The 18,966-nt window shown below is 44.3% G+C and overlaps 1 protein-coding gene across 3 annotated transcripts; it reads right to left on the bottom strand.

Annotated features, from left to right (window-relative positions):
* Nucleotides 1-76: 76 nt before the first annotated feature.
* Nucleotides 77-18,870, bottom strand: LOC105028918 (phosphatidylinositol 4,5-bisphosphate 3-kinase catalytic subunit alpha isoform). 3 transcript variants are annotated; one of them, XM_010901980.4, is made up of 21 exons: nucleotides 18,150-18,870; nucleotides 17,159-17,569; nucleotides 16,759-16,968; nucleotides 14,768-15,018; nucleotides 13,988-14,233; nucleotides 13,649-13,734; nucleotides 13,423-13,528; nucleotides 13,095-13,247; nucleotides 12,569-12,703; nucleotides 10,904-11,028; nucleotides 10,627-10,708; nucleotides 10,236-10,400; nucleotides 9,370-9,473; nucleotides 8,215-8,386; nucleotides 7,656-7,762; nucleotides 7,100-7,221; nucleotides 6,819-6,897; nucleotides 6,152-6,322; nucleotides 5,759-5,876; nucleotides 5,427-5,578; nucleotides 3,403-3,673 (listed from the first exon to the last, which is right to left on the bottom strand). In XM_010901980.4, exons 2-21 carry the CDS (start codon nucleotides 17,508-17,510, stop codon nucleotides 3,403-3,405), a joined length of 3,207 nt encoding a protein of 1,068 aa, XP_010900282.2. In that variant the 5' UTR covers nucleotides 17,511-17,569; nucleotides 18,150-18,870. The 3 variants fall into 3 exon arrangements, with proteins under 3 accessions (XP_028972325.1, XP_010900282.2, XP_010900283.2); XM_010901981.4 differs by having other exon boundaries at nucleotides 18,617-18,870; XM_029116492.2 differs by lacking the exon at nucleotides 18,150-18,870 and having other exon boundaries at nucleotides 77-3,673; nucleotides 17,159-17,510.
* Between the last annotated feature and the right edge of the window lie 96 nt (nucleotides 18,871-18,966).

Here is an 18,966-nt window from a genome sequence, read left to right as displayed (position 1 = left end):
CCAAAGTGCTGGAATACAAAGCCAAAACAAATGTGTCACTGTCCAAACACCGAGTTGACTGCACGAGACAGGGATATCAGAATAAACATGTTTATTTTATTATAACAGTACAATGAATGAATGAATACAGAGTTCATTCTGGACATGTAAAACGAGTATGAAAGCGTAATGAGAGTATACTACAGGTCAGCACGTATTCACGGGGATGAATAGATAACACGTGAATACAGTCTTAAAAACATGCAGTTTTTTTTTTTATTTTATTGTTGTGCCATTACACTGATTACAGACAGAGCAGCCAAACTTCAGTGAAACCCCGCCCCCTAGGTCCCCGCCCCCTTTCATCAGGGACCCACAGACATTTCACCATCGCTGTAGCCGTAAACAGCCACACCCCATTCACTGGTCTAGGTCTTGATCAGCCGACCAGCCTAATTAGGTGCGCTAGGCTCAGGAAAAGGCCAGATAAATGGAATGGCTGGGGTTCAGCGAGGGTTTGGATCCCTCTGCTCTGCTTGATACATTCCCATCCTTGCCAAACACTTGACTGTCCTTCATTCATTCGTCACTTGTTTCTCATTCACAGAATTTCAACAACTACAAACTGTCTAGTGGGTTGTAAAGGACATATACTGCATCATTCCACTATTAATTTTTTTGGGTTACGGGATTATATTGAGTTGTCTACATTAACAATAGAAAAATATATTATCTTTGTTGAGTTATTGAAGGGAAGTGATTTACACACATAGCTGTATCAGTATCGGTTGTCTCCATGGCAACGTTGTTGTACCTCACAAGTAACAAAAGGTCATTTAGCATGAACTTCAAGTAAACACTTGGTTGAACCAAAGATATCCGAGGACCCCGCGCACAAAGCAGAAAGGAAATGATTACCTTTCCCAAACCGGAAAAAAAAATACTGTTTTATGATAGCTCTTGCATAGTGCAGACACAGGTTTTGTAGTTGTCCAATTTTGAATGGGTCCTGCCCAAGTCTGTAACCGGCTTCTGTAACACCATCTGACACAGCATACAAACGCCAAATACCGCATCTCTACACACTGAGCAACGGCCGGATCCACTTCCCCGGGGTTGTTTCTGGGCGGAAAGGCAAAACCCCAAATTCTCCTCAGACATTTTTTTTCGTTATATATATAAAAAAATAGGTTCATATGGAAAAAGTGAGTTCCTATGGAAAAGAATGCAGTGGAAGTCTGGAATTGTGTATAATATATATGTACTTAAATGCTATGAAGATTTTAACGCAATGAAAATTCATTCTAATTCACAGTTGGAAAAAGACCCCAACTGTGTTTCCAAACACTTCTTTAAATGATTGGTCGCAGACGTTCAACTGATATTATCCGTGCCAACCTGTGGGTGTCTTGTTTAGTTCCTTAGAGTCAAAACGGAGGTCAAAAGAGGCTTTTCTTTCACAGTTCTTCCCCGACAGTCGTCCTGTCAGGAAAGAGACAGGCTAGGTAATACTGTCACAGTGCAAAATGCTGAATTAACCCTTTGCGTACGGTCCGTACCAAGTTAAGATACCCTTAATGCTGAGTATATGCACAATTCAGAGACACGACCATCTCTTTCGCTTCGCGCTGCCTTGACACTGGTATAGCAAGTCTATAGAGTACAGTACAAGAGGATCACAATTTGCATAGTGTAACAGCACGGTGTACTATAACTTAGTAACAGCACTGCATACTATAACAACATAGTGTAACAGCACAGTGTACTATAACAACATAGTGTAACAGCACGGCGTACTATAACAACATAGTGTAACAGCACGGCGTACTATAACAACATAGTGTAACAGCACGGCGTACTATATCAACATAGTGTAACAGCACGGCATACTATAACAACATAGTGTAACAGCACGGCGTACTATATCAACATAGTGTAACAGCACGGCGTACTATAACAACATAGTCTAACAGCACGGCGTACTATAACAACATTGCGCATCCTTAACCCCTTTTCCCTTAATAAAATAAAAAAATGATGATGATTTCAAATGTCTTTTGTCTGGGCATTCCGCAAATTATTTTACGTTTTTTCTCCGTCAGTCATCCAGAACCTCAGCATTCCATCCAACTGTGGTGATGGGACGGCAGCCATTCTGCGTCAGAATGCCACGCACACGCACACACACGCACACACACACACACATAATACTGATAGACAAACAAATACAAATACGTCAGAAATCAGTGCTACGAAGAATATACACGGGGTTGGAATAGTAGTGACTATTACACGTTAAGACTAAGTAGGATGTAGTGAGTTATATATACACTATATTTATATAACACTTTGGCTCAGTAGAAAATAAAGACTCGAGAGTATAATATGTGCACAGTATGCATACGAGAGATCATCGGGACACGTCTATACAAAACCCAAAACCTCAAACAAGACATTGAATTCTGACGGACAATGACCCGTTGTGTCAGTTGAGATCGTGATGATGTGTCGCAATAGTTCGGTTCTGCCAGCCTTGGATTTACGACCGCAGACGATGAAGGTACAACGGACTTCCTGGTGTTTGTCAGACGTCCCCCACCGGGCTTCAACAATGCTGGTGTTATTCTGGGTCGCGTTCCGTTGGCACAGAGACAAAGGAACTGGACTGAAATGGAGAGTGCCAAGATTTGGCCGATACGAAACACACAATTTAGGTCCGTTTTTGTTTTGTGGTGACCCTGGGCAGACCTTCATGTTGTCATGGTACCAGCAGGACAAAGAGGCTAGAGGAAGCACTCTGCTTTGTTTACGGCCAACTGGGGTTTGGGGTACATTATAAATTAAAGGGGTGCACAACATCAGTTGATAATGTTACACACTGTCCACCAAATCTGTATCGGCCAATGTGATACATCTCCATAGGCTGATAATACAATAGATCAGTATTAATCTAATCTAATTAATCTAAAATGACATTTTTACAAAACTGATCTTTGTAATTGTGGTTGTTCTAACATTATTCTCTCCTAGGGGAAAACATTTGTGTCCATACAAACATGGGCAAAGAAAATAAAAAATATGATTATCATATTATCCCCTAATTTCCGTAACAGGGGCATCAATTAATATCCATATTGCGCCTCCTAGCGGATGGTGCAAAGATCTGCACCCCTCTCCCGAGTCTGAAGCTAGCAGGTGATGTAGCGATCCTTTCTAGCCACTCAATCCCTCCTGCTAACCTAATGGCTCTACTCCCCCGTAGCTCCGTCCCTGGACGCTAGCGCTCCGCCATCTCAACTCACGGCGTCCTGGCTGAAAGTGACAAAATCCACCTTCGTCTTCCCACTGACATCCAGTCCCAGGCGGGAGGTGCGGAGATCCGCCCCTTCGCGTCGCCGGCTCTCCGCGCGGACGGCCTCCTCCTCAGTTCATGGCGTGCTGGCGGATGGTGTGGAAGATCCAGTCCATCTTGGTGGTCCAGCCGCCGTGGTGGGCGTCGTTCATCTGCTTCATGAAGTAGTCCAGGGCCTCCTGCTCCGTCTTGTCCAGCGCCAGGGTCTTGCGGATGTAGGCGATGTCGTCGAAGGACTGCAGCTCGGGCATCCCGGAGCCCAGCATCATGGAGAACAGGTTGATGAAGAGGTTGGCGTGCTGCCGGATGGCGAGGTAGGCCTTGTAGCACATCTCCTGGAACCTGATGGGAATGGGGAGATGATTAGGGCGTGTTCGTGCTTCACTCCCAAAACACCCAGAGGGGATAATAAAACAGAGGAACTTCAGTTTGACCCAAAACCTATTCATCTATTCATAAATGCCATGTTATTGTCTAATATTGAAGGAATAATGAGAAAGGTCAAACGGGGAAAATAAGTGTGAGGAAGAGAACTACAGTTGAAAATGCAGAAGCAAATGTGTCCAAAAAATTACGTGACATGAAACAGCCTTTTATTCCCCCCCATCAGCCAAGAAGAATATAACATTTTTGCAAATGCATTGTACTTTCGTAACTGCATTTGCAACAGACATTTAAACTGCTCTCATGAGACTCAAAATACTGTAATAAGGGATTTTAAAAGTTTGAAATACAAAATCTATACAGCAAAAAATGTGAGTTAAAGTTTGAGGGTTAAAGACAGACAATGTACAGCCCCAGGCTTATTAGTTGTTCTTATATATTTTTATTTTTAAGGTTTCTGTTCCATTCTGTGTGAAATAATCTGTAATGACGTCCAAGCGAAAGAAATCCAGTGTTGTCTCTGAAGCAAGCTATTGTGATTTCGTCATCACAAACCACAATTTCATCATTACGGACAGCAGCTTTAAATCAAATGTTGTCATTGCAGTGGTTTCCAACCTTTTTTTCATTACTGTACCAACAACAGAATTTAGCTCAGCTCAGAGTACCCCTGAAGTTCCCCCTCATGTGAATTTTACTAGGAAGCCTATGGTGTCCTCAAGTACCCCCAGGGGGCCTAGTACCCATGGTTGGGAACCACTGGTCTATAGAGTACAGAGTATAAACAGTATACCGACATGCTCTAGAAAACAACCGTACAGGGAAACAATTGCCTTCTGTAAACACATTTTGATAAACACTAAATCATGTGAAGCTACCTGAGACATTGGTTGAGTAATTTCTAATAACACAGTGATGCGCTCCCCCCTGGGCCTTGTTTACAAATCATCAAATCTGATTGGTCCTCATTGTATGAGTATTTGGGCTGCCTGTGTGACCACAACGAATAGCCTCAACCAATGGCGGAGGCTTTACAAACTAGGCCAAAGGTTACAAAGGCTACTCTAAAACATTCCAGTGGAGCCAACTTGCCCCATGACAAAGACAAGGAAGAGGTTGCATAGAGTTTGTGCTAAACCCCTCCACTCTCCAGAAACAATGTTGCCCGACGTAGTTAAGATATTTAGAAAGCCACACCAGACACCATATTGTAGCCAAGTGGAAATGAGGTTGTTGTCAGTGTTTCAGGTAGGAGGTAATTAGGGGGTTAAAATAATCCCTATTAATTTAGCATCCTAGCTTCTTATCGGTCTGCCAAGAGGACTGAAGATTTCTCATAGAACTTCTCTCGTATCAGAACACAACCAGTAATGATGATTGCAACCCGAATGCAAATCACTTCATGACGTCTGGTCTGCAGCAATGGCAAACATTTAGTGAGCCTTTATGTACTTTCAACATGTCTTGCTTCCTGTTTTCAAGAAAAATAACAAAAGCCTTCCGTTGTCATAGCATTTAAAAAAAAGTATACATATTTATTGCGAAGGTCTCAGCTCCCAGTTACGCAACTCAGTCTGTTAGATCATTTTGTTGCATGGGCCAGGCCTCAGCTCTTCCTGGCTCCAATTTGGACCGCGGGTGCCAAACCTTGCCAACCATTTTAATGGTTGTGAATCTTACAGTAAGGCAATAAAGACAAAGTATTCCATACCTCTCGAACTCCCTGGTTTTGGTGCACTCCTGGGTTCCTTTGCTTATGACGATTAAGAAGTCCTGTGTCAAAACAAAAGGGACGCGTTCTCTCTTGTAGCCAAATTTCTTCTTCTTGTGATCCAGGAAATGGCCAAAGTCTATGTGGAACAGCTGCCAAAACAGAAACTGCGTTTACAAAACACTGACACAATGATGGACTGATCAGAAGTGCGAGGAAAATACTTTTCCTATATTTTCACGGCCTAAACATTCTTCTGTTCTTTTAAGGACCTGACAGAGACTCACATTTGAATTACGTTCTAGTTTTAGATTCTAATATTACGAATGTACCTGTCCGTCGTCTTTGACCATGATGTTGCTGTTGTGCCTATCGCCGATCCCCAGGATGAAGGTGGCCACGCAGTAGCCCGCACACGACCGTGTGAACAGGTCAATGGCCTGGTCATACCTGCACAGATCAACGGGGTTTCCATGAGTGAATGTCACTGAACTAGAGATGTGAAACCCCACCACAGTACAACTCAAATCCGAGATCACTGAAGAACTACCGCTAACCACGTGGCGTTTTATAACACCGTAGCATCCAAGCGCAGGCAATTCATGGAAACATTCACCCGGGTGCGAGAATAAACCTCTTCATTCTCAAGTGACAGGCTATTCCCAAACACGCACCCAATATACATCCCCCCCCCCCCCCCCCCCCCCCCCGACCCCGACACTCACATCTCCCCGCGGTTCTTGTCCTTCAGCCACTGGTGCAGCGTGTGGCTGTTGAACTGCAGCGCCCCCTTGAGACCGCCCTTGCACTGGATCTGCATGATGGTGTGGGAGTTCCTCACCACCTCGATCAGGCCCACGCAGTCACCGATGGACAGGCAGCCGTACGGCAGCATCCTGGTGGGGCAGAGAGGGATGGCGTGAGAGCTGGGTCTCTAATTACCGTGGCTACCGACCCGGCCACCCACCCACCCACACACACACCTTTTCATCGATATTTCAACACCTTCAAGCAGGTTGGGAATGTGATCAGCAGAAAATCGTTAATAAGCTAGCGAGAGATAAGGACTAGTCAGGAGTCCTACATCAAACATAATGACATCTCCGGTTCATAGTTCAGAAAACGGGTTGCCATACTTCAACTCTCTTGAAAAACAACCTTCACCCAATCAACCTACACAGACATATTTCCTGCTCGTATCCCATTTAGGGCTGCACTGGTTTCCACCTTTTATCAGCTCCTACTGAGAGGAAAAGGACTCAATGTTTAATGATTGAGACAAGTCACTGCTGATTTTAGACTCTCTGCCATCAAGGGGAAAATCACACAAAGGGTGTTATCGACTATTCATGGGCACTGCCGCCACGCTGAGTGGCTACAAAGACACAGTACCTGAGATCAAGCCCCTGGTTCTGCCAGATGTTCTCCATTATCCTAATGATCTGCAGAGTCAGCATGTCCTGCCTGAGATCTGAAGGAGAGAGGAGTGGGGTGGGAAGGAAACGGGTAGATGAGCAGAATGAGCTTTGATCCCCAGAAAGCATGGTGGTACTGTGCTAGAGCACGCCAAAGCAAAAGCAGACTTGACATGTAAAGGGAGAAACGGGGACTAGAGGGGTTAGCATGGTGGGGGGTGGGTGTTGGCGGAATGGTTAGGCATTGGCCAGACGCACCGTCTCCATTTTTGAAGATGATTTCGTTGCTCTGGAAGAGCAGCTCTGACATCATGTCAGGGTTCTCCCAGTTCAGCCACAGAGGCCGCTTGGCTGATGACATCATCCGGCACTCCTCCAGCCTGAGACACATGACAGAGGGTAATGTTATGGAAGGTTCTGAAGCACAGCAGGTAATGTTACGGAAAGGTTCTGAAACACAGTGATGTTGCATCGTCACCGAGGGTAATGTAACAGAAGGTTTTGAAGCACAGCGGGTAAGGTTAATGAAAGGTTCTGAAGCACAGAGGGTAATGATGCATCAGCACAGTGGGTAATGTTGCATCAGCACAGAGGGTAATGTAACAGAAAGGTTCTGAAGGCCGCACAGCCCCGACATTAAACACGCACTTCAACAACATTCATTTTGTACAGAACAACAATAATGTTGTTCAGAACAAAGAAATATGCAGACACTTGTGATTGAAATACGTAGGCTTTTTAGAATCTATTTCCACTGCACTTTCTGAATCAAGGGAGTGAGAAAGAAAAAAAAAAGAGAAAATCAAATTTCCACCGGAGGTTTCCAAGCTGGTGCGCCGGGTTGAGCGGGGAGGTGAAGCTCTGCAGGGCATCCATGTAGTCTGGCCTCTTCATCTGCTCCACCAGGAACTTCATCTGCACCTGATGGCAGAGAGAGAGAGAGAGAGAGGCTGTGGACCCAAACACCCACAGGGACTGGCGGCCTTTATAACACTTCTACACTCTGTTTGACCTCAGCAAGTTGAGTTTGTGACGCTCAGAAATCTGACTGAAAAGAACGGACTGCATTCGTGTACGAGTATGATATGAGTGAACGGACTGCATTCGTGTACGAGTATGATATGAGTGAACAGACTGCATTCGTGTACGAGAATGATATGAGTGAACGGACTGCATTCGTTCTTTTCTGAATCAGGAGGAGCGTTCTAATCCTTCAGGGTTCTCTGTGTGTGTTGCCCTTTTGTCTTGTAACAGTAAAAAATTATAATAATAAAGTTTTCCCACAGACATTTTACATTCTCCTTTTATTTGTCTCTCAGAAGCCGTGTCGTCCCTGACTACTTAAGTGTTTGAATTTGACGGAGAACACTTACCTTCTGGGCCTCGTCCTTCTTCTCCTGCTTAAGGAGGTCAGTGAGGTTGATGAGTTTCTCCATGGCCTCCACCTGTCTGCTCAGGTGCTTCAGGTACATGCCACAGGCCCGGCAGTAGGACTCCAGCAGCAGGCCGAACCGCTGGCTCACCGTCTTGTTGTGCATCTCAGACCTGGCAGGACCGGGAACAGGGGGGGTAGGAGTGTTCACAACCAGGCAAATGTAAGCAAACACCTTTGACAAGGGTCGTCCACCTGAAACCTCTTGAGATATAATGACAAAGTCCAACCTCACCAATTAACAGTGACATTCGATTCAATCCCACCCAAACTGCAAGCAGAGCAGCCCCATTCCCAAACGACCTGCAGAGCACCTGAACATCATTTCGAGTGGTATCGTGATTAGGGCTGGCTGTCGCCACTGATCGGGGACTGAAAACTGAACTGTTTAACAAATTCTTTGCGTATGTTTTCACATGAATGCGCGCATCACAATCAATAATCAATTATCCGCATTCAATACTGCAACCTACATCCACTTACCAATGCAATGCGCCCGTGAAACTGTCAATGTGAAGCAGCTCCATTAACGCCACAACACGTATCATATTAGCAGCACTGTCCTTCACAATGGCTGGTTCTCTCTAATCGACCAATCATTTAACACCTCCAAAGGGAAAATGCAGTTCTAAAATGGATTTCTGGATATTCAGAATCTATTTCGGATCGTCCAAGCACGAATCCAACATGAATCAGAATCATTGTTGTTGTTTGTTTGTTTTTTTTTACCCAGCCCTAAACCTGATAATTGGTGACACATCTGAGACGAGGTGAGGTCACGTGTTTTTGGGAGGAGACAAAAAAAAATGACTAAAGCTGTCCGACCCATGTTTGGAAAAACACTTCCAAAACACGTCAGTCTTGTTTGTGGACAAATCACTTGTGATAGTGCATATCAATGTAACTAGATCTGCAAATCTCCCCTAGTCATCTTGTGTTTACCTAAACCCTGATACGCAACGCAATTAAGCAGGTTTTTCAGGACTTTCAGGAGAATGTATTACACCAGCAGAAGGATATTACAGCCACCTATGGCATCCACAGTACATTGGTTTACTGAACAATATGAACCTACAAGTCTTGTAAAGAAACTCACTTGAGATGCCAAAAGAAGAAATGTCCTATCCGCTGATTAGTCAGAGCTTTCTTCAGCAGGAAGCGGGCCAGTGGGTTGTCAAGGTACTGCTCGTACTTTAGAACCTAGGGGTCAGACATCCACAAAGCATATTCACAAAACACCCACATAAAATCCAAGCAGATTTATTTTTCTATAGGAATATACCTGACAGGGGGGTCAAGGGGGAAAGGACCCCATATAAAAGAAAAAAGAGTTAGTGTTCTTGTAAGCATTTTTTTTTTTTACTGGCGCATAAAAACCTGGGTGACAAGATCATATGTAAAAAGTCCATTGGGTCCACACTCAGTCGAGTCGCAGAGTTCTGTTTTTTCTTCTTTTTTTTATATGCATCGGAAAACGCAGAGACAAACGTTTCACCTTTATGCCTTTTTAGTGTGTAAAGGGACAGTATTTTATTTTTATTTTTAAAAACAGCTTTTATTAGGGACAACGATGACTCCAGTCTCCGTCACTAGTTAATCTAATAAGCAATTTTCCATAAATATGCCAATACACATTTGACTAATTCATGAACAGTAGCATTTGGACAAACAGGAATGTTGGGTCAACTGAAGACGACAGACAATTCATAGAGCAGTTGTGCATTACATACACTATTATCTTCATCCATGTTTCCATTTGTACATTTTAGTTGTCACGTGATATTAGTTCTTATGTGAAAGGGCTAGAAGAAAACCACAAGGCCTAGTTCTTAATTTAAGCCATGTGGCGATACAGTGTTTAACATATGAACCCACACGGGTTATCTTTGGAGAAAGTCTTTTTATCTCACCCAGACCTGCCGGACTATTGCGTTTCAGCACAACTATGTCTCATCACTGTACCTGGACCAGCTGAATGAGATACTGAGAGAGTCGGTCGTCCGTTAGGTATTTCTCAAGGCACTTTACGGCAAAGTCTCGGATCATGGGGTCAGGGAAGTTGCAGTCCAGCAACTCCATGGCTTGCTCTGGTTTAATGGCTGGCCAGTCCTTTAGAAGGCAATACATCTGAAAGAACGAAAAGGCCAACAGTTTTTTAATTAATTCATCATCCGGTGCGTCTAAATAAACACACACTAGATGACAATAAGGCAAACAAAATGTAAATTCCTTAACACGTCCTAACCACGTTTTAATCCAATGGCAACTTTGGTCAAACCCATTCTATTGATGTACATCAAATTCCCCATGCTATCCTTAAAAGACTGAGCAGCTGAAATGTGAGCCAGTTCACCTGTGCAACCTCATCTCTGGAGTTCCATTTCACTGCCAGGAGAATCTTTGGCAGTATCTCAGGGATACTGACGCAATAATGTCTATAGGAGAGAATAACACAAGAGGGGGAAAAAGGATTATAAATAAATTACTTTTTGAAAAGGCCATCACGGCTCCAATTTCACAAGTTCAAATTGATCCATTACAACAAATGTTTTTTTGGTTTGTTTTTTTGGTTCACCCAAACACACACACACACACACCCAAACACACACACACACACAAACTCTCTCTACCTGTGCCTCCAAAGGAAGTCCTTCTCCTGCTCAGTGATTTCTGACAGTGGGTCTCTGTTACACACCAGACGCAACTGTTCATTGTCACTGTCTGTCAGGGGGTTGTCCCTTGCCACTCTGTTGCTCTGTAACAAAAAGCATCACGCTTCCTGTTAAAACACTGGTCCTGGTGGGGGGGATGGGTATCTACAGGATGCCACAGCAGTTTTGTCTGATACTCGCAGGGCAAAAATGCTAGATTTTGCACAGGCAATAGTTTGAGTTTTTTTTGTTGTTGTAATAGATGGATAAAAAGCAAGCAGATGTAGAATGTGTTTGTCCACACGACTGAACCGGGAGGTCCGTATTACTTGGCGAATGCAGTGAGAGCTCTTTATAGCACTGAGAGTGCCGTCACACTGCTGTAATCTGACTGTTTTATGAGGTAAATGGTGTTGCGGTTCATCAGATTTCCCATCTCCGACTGTCGATTTTGCCTTGGAAAATTGCCATTACAAAAAGTTCCTTAATCCTGGAGGGACTGATAAGCAATCAATACTAAAGCGTATTGTGACATGCTTCTTGCTTTGTGCCTAACGGCCATAACCTAACAGAGAGAGAACTAGGGTTACTGTGTGGACAGCATGACCACAGTCAAAGTCCATGTTGCAGTTGAGGGGTGGAAATCACTGTCTGTTTTGCGGTCTGTACATGAATGGCCCAAATGCATTGTTGGTACATAACTCTCCAACTTCCTGGCTAGGTCATTAATGGCCTGGAGTCAAAGCTCCATTGTTCCCGTTATCACTCTGACATCCATGCAAATGATGCTGAAGAATCATAGCACTAAGCAACTGAAACAGAATGATCTGAATGATCTTCATGGCTGTCCTGTCATTTTGGCTCAATAAGAGAAATAAAAAAAAGAGGTTCAACGAGTTAAAATGAAGTGGAAAGCATTAGCATTCAATAAACAGAGACGCGTTTTTGACCGCTACAGGCCTTTACAGGCCTTTTTCGCTATGCTATGCTAACGTTAAGCAAAACCCTCTCCTGTACAATCAGAGTAGACAAACTGGTGATTGGTAGAGGAACTATGAGGGCACCTTCCCCAGTTCTCGTTTTTGCACAGCTGATCATTTCCCACTCCAAATCCAGACTAACATACATGTCACTAAAAGGCAAGATTAAGAGTCTAATGGGTTAAGAGTCTAATGGGTTAGCATGTTCTCATTTGAACTTTATAACTGAGCACCAGCTTTTTTTTTTTGCCATAACGTTTCTCTCCCAATAAATAAATGAAGTGGCACAATGTAGCCCTTTTATTACATTTCAGGGTTTGTTGGACAACTAAAGTTTTCAGATAGTGTGATTATGTGCATAATTAAACAATACCTGTTTAAAACGTTTTGTAACTCCTCAATACAGAACAGCAACTCCATGAGTATACTCTCAGCGATTGTAAAGAATGAGAAAGCCGCTCACTTATGCTCGGATGCTATAATTGAATACCAATGCTTCGCCAAAAACAAGATGTCTTCAGGATATACCTATAGCAATACCTCTGGCATATGGCAAAGCTATTCCACTCTTAAACAGTTTCTCCATATCCTGTTCCTTGAACAATTGTATTTACATACAATGGCAATATTGACTTGGACCAAACACCAACACCCTGGGACTCACCAAACCGCTGTGGCTGTAGTTGAAGCCCAGTTCCCGGGATATGTTCCAGTTGGCGTGCTCCTCGATGGCAGGCATGTCGGGGAACTTGACCGGGTTGCTGAAGTGGTCAAACTCCAGTTCCAAGCAAGGGGTTTCCTGGGGGCGCCAAAGCAACATCACAGAGAGGTCACCAGGGGTCGTTCAAAGGCCCTCATTAAGACAACATCAGGGTTTCAATATAGGGGTCAGGCTGCGTGTCAATGAGGAATTAAGTCGTGTAAGAGGCTCAGACGGTGAGAAGGGGGGAGGCGGATTATTTCTAGCAGCTTCGGCGGTTTTGTGTATGGATTTGGGCTTATGTTTACATGTGTCTGTGTGTGTGTGTCTGTGTGTGCGTGTGTTTAGTGGGTAGGGGGGCTTGAAGATGTGCATAATCTGATGCCTTTTTTTGTTGCACGGTGGATCCAGCACCTTTGCACACGTCCCTTTGCCTTTACACACCCCTTTCAAAACGCGCCTGTAGCTAGCCGTCTAACAGACATCCGACCTTGTTTGGATTGGATCCGGTGACCCCGATGGCGTTGAGCAGGTCCTCCAGGCCGTGGGGAACGGGCCACAGGTTGAGGGCCATCTTCCCGGCCACCAGCGTGTGGGTGTAGTCGAACAGGTTGATGTTGCCCCAGGCCAGCGGACAGTGCTCCTGTCACAACACAGGGACAGGTCGGTTTTCGGGGCAAAGGTGAACTACGTCGAATGTACATGCGTCAGGTTTAACAGGACGCGACAGGGCCCCGCGAGAGGCGGCGGTATTGGGCTACGGGCCGGCGTCGTGCAGAGGGAGCCGCAGGAGCTCGGAGGACGGGTCGGTTGTTCACCTCTTTAGCTCCCTTTCTCCCCTTGACGGAGCAGATGGAGAGGCAGAGGCGGGCGGCGCGGGGGATGTCCGGAATGTACATGTCGTAGTTCAGCCATTCGTTCCACCTGGAACGGACGACAACAAAAGCACCTTCACCAGTCAGACATACACATCCCTGTGACGCTTACAACAGGCGACGCTACGGGATTCAGCGAGTCAGGTCGTCATGAGCCCGGACGGCATACCTGGGATTCGAGCACGGCACGCGCTGGGTATTCACATTGTCGCACAACTGCTCACCGCCATGGTAGATCCCAGTCCGGACATAGATCTAGATTCATAGCAGGGACACACGCAGTCATTTACATATACTCTGATATAGAAACATTTAAAAGTCGAACAAACGGCACCCGGGACATTTCGACCCCATTAAAAGACTGATCTTTGACCTTGCTAGACAGTCCCTCCAAAACGCGTAAGCGATCACATTCAAAGCGGCGAGAGCGCAGTTTTTCCCGTTCCCCCTTTTCGCGGGAACGCTTCCCTTTCCCCCGGGCTAAGCCCCGCCCCCGAGAGCACGTTACCTTGTCAATGTCCCTGATGTTCACATTGACGTAGGTGGCGCACAGGACCCGGATCCGCAGTGTGCCGTTGATGGTCCACAGGGACTTTGCGGCCGTCTCGCCGTTCATGTAGGGCGTCGCCGTGGAGATGCGCCTCGCGTACGACGGCATGGCGAAGGTGTCGACGGGCAGCTGGGAGTAGAGGCTGTCCTTGGCCATCAGCATGAGGTTGGGCATTCGACCCAGCATGATGCAGCTCCGGACATACTGACAGGAGAGACGGGGGGATGAGACATCCGCGCTAGCGCCGTCAGACCTCCGACTACAGACACGGCGTTAGCATCAATACAATGACTGAACGAGTGGTTCTCCACCGTTAGGGACTTGGGGCTTATTCGTGTATGGGGCACCTGACCCCTTTTCAGCACTGAACTTTAAAATTTAAAAAAGATAGATGGATGTATTTTCATCCTCTAAAATCTAAGTTGGATATGCCAAAGACAATGCACTGCTTTTGTGTGCATTAATAACTTGACCCTATAAACCAGATGCTACAAATATAGGGCTGGTTTCATAAACACAGATTAAGCCTAGTCCCATACTAACAAAAACTCAAACTCAATGGACATTCCCATCGGGGGAAGAAGGAAAATCCCAACACCCTTTAAACCCATCATTTCAGACCACGGACTGTCGCCGTTTGGGAATTTCTTCAGTCCAGTAATCTGTACTGATGTATCCCGTTTAAACACACCAGCAATAGACTAATAATGTGAAATATAGGTGTGTGTGTGTAGTTACCTTATACTGGCTCAGGGGGTACTTTTCCAGCAGGTACTCGTCGCAGCCACACACCTTCAGGATGTACTTGCCCTGGTACTCCTGCACGCACATCTTGAGCTGCTCGTGGGACAGCAGCATGCTGCGCGTCTTCTTGCGGATTGCCTCGGCGATCACGTGCTCTGGCACGCAGTCATGGTTGATCTTCAGCGTGTACTTTTGCTTGTCGTTGCTGGGTGACACAATGACCCAGATTACCACTATGATTTGTCCTGGGAGAGAGGAAAGACGAATTCTCTTATTTAGTGTAATCATTGTTTTCTTGGCAAAGGACGAGTGTAAGGTTCAGTTGTCTCAGAAATATAACCACATCACAACTGCTGAAAACAATATAACCAAACATTTAAAAACAAGTGAATGGTGGTTATGCTATTCTTCCCTGGCTGGGGTTACTTTTAATGTTATTATAGTTACTACTTTACTATTAATTTCTTCTTACACACTTTTAGGTACCTCCCCTCATTGTTCTACAGTCACAAAATGTGGTTGTATACACCACCGTTCAAAGTTTGGGGTCACTTAGAACTGTCCTTGTTTTCCATGAAAACACACATGAAATTAGTTTGAATAGGAAATACAGCTAAATGAATAGGAAATATAGTAAATGACATGGTTAAAAATAAAGATTTTCAACTGAAATAACTGCAAATCCACCATTTGCAGCAATTACAGCCTTGCAGAACAGATTTCACCCCATGCTTCCTGAGGCTCCTCCCACAAGTTGGATTGGCTTCTCACATCCCATTCAGTCAAGCTGTTCCCACAACAGCTCAATAGGAATGAAATCCAGTAACAGTTTGGAGCTGTGCTTTAGATAACTGTCCTGTTGTAGGAGGAAAATTGTTCCAATCAAGCGCCGTCCACAGGGTATAGCATGGTGTTGCAAAATGGAGTGATAGCCCTCCTTCAAGATCCCTTTTACCCTATGCAAATCTCCCACTTTACCACCACCAAAGCACTCCCAGACCATCACATTACCTCCACCATGCTTGACACATAGCATCAAGCACTCTAGCATCTTTTCATTTGGTCTGCGTCTAACAAATGATCTTTGTGATCTGAACAACTCAAAAGCTATCTTTCATTGGTCCATTACTTTTTTCCAAACTACCTCTGTCCAGAGTCTATTCTTTACCCATCTCAGTCTTTTCTTTACCTTGGCCAGTCTGAGATATGGCTTTTCCTTTGCAACTCTGCCTAGAAGGACAGCATCCCAGAATTGCCTCTTCACTGTTGATGTTGAGAATAGTGTTTTGCGGGTACTATTTAATGAAGCAGCCAGTTGAGGACCTGTGAGGCGTCCGTTTTTAAAACTGAACACTCTAATGTATTTGTTCTTTTGCTCATTTGTGCACCGGGGACTCCCACTCCGCTTTCCATTCCAGTTAGAGCCAGTTGGCACTGTTCTGTGAAGGGAGTAGTACACAGCATTGTATGAGCATTGCCAGTTTTTTGGCAATTTCTCACAGGGAATAGCCTTCACTCCTCAGAACAAGAATAGGCTGACGAGTTTCAGATGAAAGTTCTTTGTTTCTGGCCATTTTGAGGCCGAAATCAAACCCACAATAGCTGATGCTCCAGATATTCAACTAGTCTAAAGGACAGTTCTATTGCTTATTTAAATCAGCACAACAGTTTTCAGCTGTGCTAACAATTGCAAAAGGGTTTTCTAATGATCAACTAGACTTTTAAAATGATAAACTTGGATTAGCAAACACAACGCGCCATTGGAACACAGGAGTGATGGTCGCTGATAAAGAGCTTCTGTACGTCTATGTAGATATTCCACTAAAAATGTATTTGTGATCCATTTGATGTCATTTTCATGGACAATAAAAATGTGCTTTTCTTTTTTAAAAACAAGGAGATTTCTAAGTGACCCCAAATGTTTGAACGGTATTGTACATTTTCCCTTTTCCCAGAGACCCAAAAATGTGTCAGCCACTTCCTACCTTTGTCAAGTTTATTAAAGATGTGCTTGGGAAGTTCTACTGACGACTCTACATTGGGAGGGTAAACATACAAGGCTCTACTGATGGGTCCGTTAGTGTCTCTGAGGTCTACAGACTCTTTGCAGACATTCAAAATGTTCCTTCTAAAGTCCTGCACCTCAGAGTCCTTGACCAGGTCAAATTCACATATAGGCATTCCTATGGCAAAACCTGCAACGACAAACACATATATTAAGGTTCATAGACTCCAATAGCGTCTCAGTTATAAAAAAAATAAATCAATTTTATAATGCAGACATTTGACGGATGGATTTGAAAACAGATGCTAGAACATAATCAAATGAGAGTGCCTCTTTGACTTCTCTTCAGTAATGTCATATAAAAACAACAGGAAATATACCAATTTCTCGGTTGAGAATTTTCTCCTCTCGGTTGCCTACTGGCTCGATTACTTTCAAGAATGCCTGAAAAAGTCTGAGGTCACATAGTCTCCTCGTCTCATCGTAGAATTCCTCTCTTTCAGCCTCCTGGGTAACGCTGACAAATATGTAGGACGTCTCCTCTTGTAAGAGGTGATGGAGTGGATACTTCCTGGCCTCCTTGAATAGTTCGTGTTTGACCGAGATGAGTGTGGCCTCGCGCGTGCACTCCAATGTCAGAATCATGCCATTGGGGAGAAGGCAGTCCACCTGGATTGTCGGAGGCATCAAATGCATGCCCCATAGTTCCCCAGAAGACGGCCTGGGAGGCATGTTGGTCGGGTCGGCTTCTCCTCACTATGCTAAGAATTAGGATGAGTAGAGTCGACCAACTGGCGAGAGAGAGGGACAATTACACAACATGTAGTGACCCGTTTATGAATCTCCATACTTCTGCTTCTAGTTAAATTGTCTGGAATGAGAGCAGGGTCATTGAGTGCAAGTACAAAAACGAAGGACGTTAAAACGCTCTGTAATAACGACATTAGTTTTCACGGTACACATCATACCAAGCGGGAGCTTATGCCATTATAACGTCTCATTAAATTAACTAAATTGCTCCCAACACTGCCCAAAAAAATATAAAACGTATTCAGGTAGCTTGAAAGAAAATGCAATTCCTCTGGAACAGATGTTGACTGAAGAAAATATATGAATTTAATAGATGTAACGTTTGAAAGTTAGGACTCGGAGACATTGACGGCTCACTAATATTTACTAGAAACATGTCGCGTTAGCTACCTAAATTATCAAGCTATATCACAACAACAAAACGGTAAAAACTATAACGTTAGCCGTCAAGCTAACTAGTAGTTGTTTAGCAAATTTTATAGGACGTTATGCCAATTAGGATGGGTATAGTAATAGCTAACTATACATGAGTCTAAAGCGTCAATTAGTTCAGTAAATTACCGGCACTTGTTCGTAGCATTTTCCTGGCTTGAGTGTATCTACAACTAGAGTGACAGGGTTAAACTTAGCTAAAACACTTAGCTAGCTTGTTTAGATACCGGTACCGCTAGCAAGCTAATATTAGCTGACAGCTAGCTAGCTAATATTAGCTGACAGCTAGCTAGTTGTTTGTGCTGACTTAGCTCGTTCTTGCTAGCCTAGCTAATTGTCCAACGGCAATGTCTCATCATTACTTGCAACTAGCCGTGTTGTTGTGTTGTTATAGCTAACGTTATACTCTGACAGCATTTTTCTTAATGAGAAAAAATATGGCATCTTCAACCAAATTATACTTTATTTGTTGTCATCCGCAAGTAACGCCATATTTTTAAAAGATAACATACAACTTTGCCCCGTTAATATCTAGATAGCTTATTCTGGTTGCAACAGTGCGCGAGCTCCTATAGCCAAACAAACCCAATTCGTACCCGTTCTAGACCTCGCGCCCTCAGTCTCTTGCTTACTACTCCATCCAAGTGTCGGGACAGTCCGGTTGCTCAACAAATAGGTCGTTGGCTATATAATTGTTTCTCCAAGGAATTGCTCATTTACATTCCAGAGTGTTATGTCCAGCGCAATAACGAAAAATAAAGCATTTTGATGGCCCCCAAACAGCCGGTGAGCTAGTGTTCGTTTAACCAAAGCTAGCTAGCTAGCTGCCTAGCTTCTTGTTATGGACCGCCCCCACATAGACGCCCGTGGCATCGGGCTTTGACCTCAAAAACATGGTCATTGCCGTCTGTTCAAACAATGTATGACATTTTACCAAAAGCCTTTT

The sequence above is a fragment of the Esox lucius genome, chromosome 3 (assembly GCF_011004845.1).
Source record: "Esox lucius isolate fEsoLuc1 chromosome 3, fEsoLuc1.pri, whole genome shotgun sequence".
Lineage (NCBI taxonomy): Eukaryota > Metazoa > Chordata > Actinopteri > Esociformes > Esocidae > Esox > Esox lucius.
The sequence above is the reverse complement of the archived record's forward strand: the minus strand, read 5'-3'. Positions and strand labels throughout refer to the sequence as shown.